Below are 8,122 nucleotides of genomic sequence, written 5' to 3'. Positions count from 1 at the left end.
GGCAAAGGAAAAGAAGCTCCAATACCCGATCACTTCTTAGAAGAAGAAGACGATGAAGATAAACCTGCCCCTCATCTATTCAGATATGACGCAAAAGCGCGCGATATGATGGAAAAGTATGGGTATGACTTCACACTCGGAGAAGGTCTTTTCTTTGGTCGAGGCCCACGAGTTCCACCTCGAATGGCCTATGTACCGAAGGGAAAACCCGACGATTATTATCGCTATAAAAGAGGTCTCGGCTACGTCTCCTCGTCCGACGACGAATGTTGCTGGCAAATCATTGATCAGATCGCTAACAAGGCTAGAAACGGGTACTCTTCCGACTCTTCGGCTGGGGGTTCCGACACTAGCCTTGGCGAGACGTTCAAAAGATTGATGTCAAACATGGTCACTGTCGATCCTACCGCAATAGAGGAAGACGACCAGATGCCAACATGGGAAGATCCTTGGGTTCACCACCTAAACATGCAGTATGGTGATAGGTTCGAGCAAAGAGAGCCTCCTACCGAAGGGATGTCAAACCTATCAAACAACAACAAAGACGGTTTCGTCCGCAAATGATGGAAGCGATCGAAGCTGAGGTTAAAAAGCTTGTCGACTCGGGCTTCATTAGGGAAGAGCAACATCCGGAATAGCTTGCCAATATCGTCCCAGTCCTTAAGAAGAATGGGAAGATCAGGGTTTGTATCGACTATAGAGACCTGCCAATATCGTCCCAGTCCTTAAGAAGAATGGGAAGATCAGGGTTTGTATCGACTATAGAGACCTCAACACTGCCTGCCCAAAAGATGACTTCCCCCTTCCCATCACGGATGTCATTATCGACAATACGTGCGGGTTTGAAAGGATGTCTTTCATGGATGGTTTCTCTGGTTATAATCAAATAAAGATGCATCCAGATGACGAAAAGCATACCACGTTTAGAACACCCCTTGGTGTTTTTTGCTACACGGTTATGCCCTTCGGTTTAAAGAACGCATGTGCCACGTATCAAAGAGCCATGTCGAAGATTTTTCAGGAGCATCTCCGGAAGACTGTCGAGTGCTACGTGGATGATTTGGTTGTGAAAAGTCGTGATAAGAAAGATCACATTAAGGACTTGAAGACCATGTTTGACTTGATGCGAGCCCATCAATTGAAGATGAATCCTACCAAGTCTTTCCTCGGAATGTCCAGTGGTAAATTCCTGGGATTCGTCGTCACCACCAAGGGCATTCACATCGACCCTGATAAGGTAAAGACAATTAATGAATTGCAGCCTCCGAGAAACCTCAAGGAGCTCAGAGCATTGCAAGGGCGGTTGGCTTATATTCGTCGGTTCATCTCGAACCTCTCAGGAAAATGCCAACCATTCTCCAAGCTCACAAAGAAGGGCGTGTCATTCGTATGGGACGACGCTTGTCAAAAGGCATTCGAGAGTATTAAAGAATATCTCTCAAAACCTCCCGTACTCGTCGCACCGAAATCGGGTAAACCGTTCCTGATTTATGTCAAGGCGATGAGTCACTCATTAAGTGCATTACTTGCACAAGATGACGATAACGGTCATGAGCAGGCAGTATATTATTTGAGCCGAACCATGGTAGGCGCCGAATCTCGATATCCTATGATTGAGAGAGAATGCCTCGCCCTGGTGTTCGCTATTCAAAAGATGCGGCATTATCTAGTTGGACAGACCATTTATGTTATCTCTAAGGTTAACCCAGTCCGAATATTCATGACTCAACCAGCTTCCATGAATTGGCGATTAGCAAAATGGGCCTTACTCTTGTCCCAATACGACTTACATTTTAAACAACAGAAGTCGGTAAAAGGACAAGCCATCTGTGATCTCCTGGCAGCTAATCCAACTACGGACACCGCCGAGATATATGACGACCTACCCGATGAAACCCACGAAGTCAACGCAACTTCGCACCAACAAGTATGGCGTTTGTACTTCGATGGCGCTTCACGAGCAACTAATGTAGCAAGTGCTCCTGGAAGTTCTAAGATTTCTTCCGGAGTGGGAGTTGTCTTAGTCTCCCCAGGAAAACATGTGATGCCTCGAGCCTACTCGCTAACCGAGCCATGCTCGAATAATGTAGCAGAGTATAACCTCGTTGACGGAACCGTGCTCACATAATGTAGCCGAATATAATGCATTACTCATAGGACTCAGTTTCGCCAAAGAACTGGGGGTTGAGTACCTCGAAGCCTTTGGCGATTCTCAACTGATAGTTAAACAAGTTCAGGGAGAGTACGAGGTTCGAAGCCAAGATTTAATACCATACCATAAAATGGCAGTGGAGATGGCAGAATCATTCGACGGATTCTTTATCAAACATATTCCACGGCTACAGAACACTTACGCAGATGCGTTAGCGGCATTGGCCGTATCTCTGGCACAACCTCCTGAAACGGAACAGTTTGTTACGGTAAGAACTCACCAACTCTTAGTGCCGCTTTACGGTGAAGATGCCAAGGAAGAAGAGGTTCAAGAGGTGCACGCTACTCAAGTCGAGTTCGAACCACGAGATTGGCGTTTCCCCATCATCGACTACGTCTTGCATGGGATCTTGCCAGAAGATGTGAAGGAAAGAGAGTCAATCCGACGAAGGGCACCAAGATTCTACTATAATACGGAGAATCGAACACTATACCGCAGGGGGTACGATGGGTTGCTAGCACATTGCTTATCAACCAAAGAAGCTGAAGAGGTCCTTAGGGAGGCGCATGAAGGAGAGTGTGGCGCACACCAGCCTGGTCCCAAGCTTTATGACCGCATCAGAAGAATGAGATATTTTTGGCCTTTCATGATGAGTGATGCAATCACATACGCCCGAAAGTGTCACGCATGTCAAGTACATGCGAATTATATGCACCAACCTCCGGAGCATCTGCATCCTTCGGTTACGTCATGGCCGTTCGAGACTTGGGGAATGGACATTGTTGGCCCTATAAATCCCCCATCAGTCAAAGACGACCGGTTCATCCTGGCAATTACCGATTACTTCTCCAAATGGGCTGAGGCAGTTCCACTCAGAGAAGTTAAAACGAGTAACGTCATTGCATTTATCAAGCACCACATCATCTACAGGTATGGTGTTCCAAGACGAATCATACATGACAACGGTCCTCAGTTTGTCAGCAACGCCTTCATAAGGTTCTGCGAAAAGTTTAAAATTCAGGATATCTCGTCAACGGCTTATAATCCCACAGCAAATGGATTAGCTGAAGCCTTCAACAAGACTATCATCAAACTCTTGTCAAAAATCGTGAAAACTAATAAACGAGACTGGGATGACAAGCTTGGCGCGGCTCTATGGGCCTATCGGACCACGGTGCGCACACCGACGGGAGCAACCCCGTATTCACTGGTATACGGATGTGAAGCTGTTCTTCCATTGGAGATTCAAATCCCGTCTCTTCGGATCGCTCTTGCAACCCAGATGACGACCGAAGAACAACATCAGAAACGCCTCGAAGAACTCGAGAGGCTCGATGAAAAGCGCCTGGAAGCTCAACAGCATATTGAGTTTTACCAAGCTAGAATTTCTCGAGCCTTCGACAAAAAGGTTCGACAAAGGAGTTTCAAAGAAGGGGATTTGGTTCTAGCTGAAAGGCGGCCTATGATCCTTAACTCCAAGAAGAAGGGTAAATTTGAACCCAAATGGGAGGGACCATTCGTAGTGGAGACAGTCTACTCGAGTGGCGCATATCGCCTTGTCACCAAGGACGGTGACCGGCTTATGATGCCGATAAACGGCAAGTTCCTGAAAAAATACTATCCTTAGTATCTTCAGGATAACCAATGCATCGGGAAGTTCCCGGAAGAATACCACATGGGTATTCTTAGGGATAACCCAGTCATTGTAGAATTGATGAATAAGAAATCTACGTTCGAACTCTGAATGTCAGAATGTTTCTTCTTATTTTTATCAAAATTCTCTAACTCTTATGAGTTATTTTTGTGAGATGAGATCCAATCCTCTGATAGGTTAATCTTTCCTCACCAAACCATCCGCTGATCAAATTAAACGACAGTGGATCCACCAACATTTCCATCTGCCCGTCGTTGGCATTTCTCAGACTCAACATGTTAGGTCAGAATCACCTAGCATTAAAGTCTCCCTTTGAGTGATAATACGAGTTGGCACTTTCTTTGCTACCCGTATTCCACTTTCTTTGCTTTCTGGTCAAACCTATAAAAGTTAGGGCCAAAGCCAAATTCCTCTCTCGATTCCTTCCATGAACGAGAGGTCCACTTGGAACAGTCAAACCTATAAAAGTTAGGATTGTTTCCGATCTCGCTTAGTCAAGCCTCCACATAGTCAAGACTAATGTCGAGTCGCTCCTTTTCGATAAACGAAAATCCACCTTTGTCCCCTTTTCCACCAAACCTATAAAAGTTAGGGTTGAAATTGGGTCTTCTCCTCAATGAATGAGGGGTTCTTTGGGTTCAAATGACCAATCCTATAAAAGGTAGTGTCGTTCGAACTTTTCCGATTCTCGGAGTGGAGATCCCACTCTTAGTTTCATCCTTCCGGATTCTGGGGGTGGAGATCCCACCTCGAGTTTCCTTTCCAGCTGTAGATAGAATATAAAATTCTTCCTCTTCAGCACCGGGAGATAGAATATAAAATTCTTCCTCTCCTCGGACCTTTCCGATGCTCGGAGTGGAGAACCCACTCCCAGTTCATCATTCCGGATTCTGGGGGTGGGGGATCCCACCTCAAGTTCCCTTTCCGGCCGAAGATAGAATATAAAATTCTTCCTCTTCAGCACCGGGAGATAGAATATAAAATTCTTCCTCTCCCGTTTCTCAATCTGTCTTTGCTTTTAGAAAAGACACGATTGTCAAATCCGGGCACTCGATGCACGGGGAATTTTATCCCGAAGCCTGAGTAGGGATAAGTCAACGCCTAACACGCGTTGCCGGGTAGTCTATTCCCGTGAGAAAGACGAAGTCTATGTATTCAAAATCATAGCATTAAGTCTAAGAGAAGCAATTCTCTTAGCACAACGTTACATGTGAAACGGGTTTTAATAATTCACATGCTAGCCCGATTCAAACGGTAATCGGTAAAGGCACATCAAACCCGTTGATGGCTGGGGGTTTGCCAAAAATCCCAAAGCATTCCTTTAGCACAACGTTACATGCGGAACGGAGTTCGACAATCCGCATGCTAGCCCGATTCAAACGGTAATCGGTAAAGGCATATCAAACCCGTTGAAGGCTGGGGGTTTGCCAAAAACCCCAAAGTCAACGCCTAACACGCGTTGCCGGGTAGTCTATTCCCGTAAGAAAGACGAAGCCTATGTATTCAAAATCATAGCACAAAGCCTCAGAGAGTTTACTCTCTTAGCACAACGTTACATGTGGGACGGATCTAGACAATCCACATGCTAGCCCGATTCAAACGGTGATCGGTAAAGGCATATCAAACCCGTTGATGGCTGGGGGTTTGCCAAAAATCCCATAAAATCTGTCATTCAGAAGAAATACAGACAAATCACAAGAAAGAAGCAAATGCGGAGTTTCTATTAATAGGTCAAGTCAAAAGCATACAACAAAGAGCTCATTAGCCCGAAGGCAACTGACGGCTAAGAATATGAGACTTTAAGCTAAAAAGTCTATCTGTATAACTCTGCTCAAGTCCCGCCTGCAGATCTGCTCGGGCAGATTCCTCAGAACAGCTCAAGATCTCCGCAGCTTCACTCTTCAACTTCATCAATCCCTCCTGAGTGGATCCGAACTCCTCGAGTACCTGGTCACGGGAACGCTCTAGTCCGATCAAGTCGTCTGCAATAAGAACGGCGAATTCTTCGGCACGCTTCAAGGCCTCCTTCAACCTAGTCGCTTCCTCGCGATTCGAGTCCAAGGAACGGAGTAACTCAGCTTTCTCCCTATCCATCCTCGCCATGTTAGCCATTAGATGCGCAAGGGAGCTCTCGCGTGACTGAAGCTCACGCCCGACGGAAGATCTCAGTTCACGCCACTGCTCCATCCTATGCTCTAACTCAGAGGATACGAAAGAAGAAGTCCCGGTAACCTCCAGTTCCTTCAACTCTCGTATCTCTGACTCCAGGGCGGCGAAATCAGCAGTGAAGGAATCAGCCAGTTCCGGGTATCCTTCTTCCCTCATCATCGTCATGTGGCGAGAGAAGGAACGCCGGAACTGATCGAAGCCGCCTCCTCGGTGAAGAAGCTTCTCGATCAAGCCATTATACCAGGCGGTGAAGAAGCTGAGGTCCGTACGGAAAGCCTCTCTGTCAGGATCAGTATCGGCCAAAAGGCTACGGACACGCTCGTGCAAAGAAGAGCGAGATCCTACAAGCAACAACTTGGAAGCTCAGTGAACTATCGAATATGGAAAGGAAAGTCAAAAGGCAAGTTCGGAGCATACCGATGCCAACGGACGTCCCTTCGGGTTGAGGTCCGACGGGCTCTGAGACATTAGCCGAAGAAGGTATATCAGCACCTGCAGGTGGATTGCCCATACCACTCGGCAAAGGTGGGGAGGCACCATTACTATGAAGGCTTTCAGTCCTGAGAACTGTAGTGGTATCCGGCCCAGCGCCCGGTCCTACAGTGACACTCCTACGTTAACCAAATGGAAAAGTAAAGAGAATCGGGACAAGAAAATCGTATGCATACCTGCATTCCCCCCGTCCTCAGATACAGCCGGGATGCCAAGAGTCATAAGAGTATCAGCCCAAGCGGCTGGTCCTATGATGGCACTCTCTTATTAGTCAAAATGAAAATTTAGACCAATAAGAAGGATTGGGATAGTACAGTCATCTACATACCTGTAGATCCTTCACCCGTAGGCATTTGAGGGATGCCAGGAGTCATATGAGAATCAGTCCTAGTGGCTGGTCCTATGATCGCACTCATATATTAGTCAAAAGCCAGAGGAACATAGGAAAGTACAATATCCCTGAATCGTATGCATACCTGCAAGCCCGTCATTCTGAGGCAAACTGGATATGCCAGGGATAGATACCGGGCTAACTCCAATAGTTGACGCTGCGATAGTCAATCATTCATTAGTCAAATAAAAGATCGGGCAAGAGGAGGAGAATCAGATATGTACCGGTAGACGAATCATTCCCAAGGAATGGTCTCTCGGTCCCTATGGAAGTTTGCTCAGCCAACATGTCAGCTAATAAACCGGCATCCGGCTTCGAGAAGCTTGGCCCCTCCATTGCAACATCTGCAGGATGACCTGAATGATGAAAGATCAAGAAAATACTTTCAGCAAAAACGAGAAGTCTTCCTTCCCCAGGCTTGAGGAAAATGACATTGAATGTGGACGTACCTGAACAAGGGACTACGGGCTCAACATTATTCATCTGCTCAAGGTCGATGTTCAGATCAATGCCCAAGGACCCGTCGTGAAGAGCGTCACACATTTGTTGCACAAGGCAATCCATGTTATCAGCACCAGGGGACACCGGACCCGGTGGGATTTCGCCCTCTTCGAAGAACCCTGAAGCACGAAACATGGTTACAAATCACAAAAGGTAAACAACCTTGGAGCAAGAGCAATTGAATGTTACCTCCCCCGCCATCGGCAGTGCTCCCTAAGTCCACTCCATAGGGACGCTGACCGTCATGGGACTTGTGGGCGGTCTTCTTCCTCTTCAGGGCACCAACCCTTCGAGGGCCAACAGGTCGAACATGCGCAGGCCTATCACACGTTTCAACGTGTGTAGGAGCTGGTGGCTCATGATCATTGGCTGCCCTACCTAAAGTGACAATAGCCATTTCAATAAAAAAGAGCTGTCATTTATGAAAAAGGAAAATTAAGAGAGACAGGACAAACCGGTATCGAGATCCCCTCTGCCGGTATCTGCATCCACATACTCTTCCTCGGAGGTCTCGTCATCGTCACCCGTAGGGAGAAGTCCTTCTTCGTCGGAGACAAGAGATTTGGCATGCTCTCTTCTCCGCTTCTGAGCTCTGCGACCAGCCATCATAGCAGCCCGGACCGCGTACTCAGACTGCAACTCTGAGAGGCTCCTCACGCTGATGGACTCATATGCAGAAAGGAACCACTTGCAGCTGAGGAAAGTGATCAGTGGCTTACGCCGATACGAAGGAAGAGCAAAACGGGCTCCAGTCCAGCCCACC

General features: G+C 47.1%; 1 protein-coding gene across 2 annotated transcripts; it reads right to left on the bottom strand.

Moving 5' to 3' along the window:
- Nucleotides 6,779-7,721, bottom strand: LOC109832459. 2 transcript variants are annotated; one of them, XR_002244780.1, is made up of 3 exons: nt 7,549-7,721; nt 6,944-7,478; nt 6,779-6,867 (listed from the first exon to the last, which is right to left on the bottom strand). XR_002244780.1 is itself a non-coding variant. In XM_020399812.1 (3 exons), exons 1-2 carry the CDS (start codon nt 7,492-7,494, stop codon nt 7,036-7,038), a joined length of 366 nt encoding a protein of 121 aa, XP_020255401.1. In that variant the 5' UTR covers nt 7,495-7,721; the 3' UTR covers nt 6,779-6,867; nt 6,944-7,035. The 2 variants fall into 2 exon arrangements, 1 of the variants encoding a protein (XP_020255401.1); XM_020399812.1 differs by having other exon boundaries at nt 6,944-7,214; nt 7,308-7,721.

The sequence above is a fragment of the Asparagus officinalis genome, chromosome 3, assembly GCF_001876935.1.
Source record: "Asparagus officinalis chromosome 3, Aspof.V1, whole genome shotgun sequence".
NCBI classification, from domain to species: Eukaryota; Viridiplantae; Streptophyta; class Magnoliopsida; order Asparagales; family Asparagaceae; genus Asparagus; species Asparagus officinalis.
This window is presented reverse-complemented; position numbering and strand designations above follow the sequence as displayed.

Coding starts and splice junctions, on each gene's coding strand:
- LOC109832459 (XM_020399812.1), bottom strand. CDS start 7,494: ATGTTTCGTGCTTCAGGGTTCTTCGAAGAGGGCGAAATCCCACCGGGT. Junction 7,215..7,307: donor GCCCGTAGTCCCTTGTTCAG/GTACGTCCACAT, acceptor TTCATCATTCAG/GTCATCCTGCAGATGTTGCA.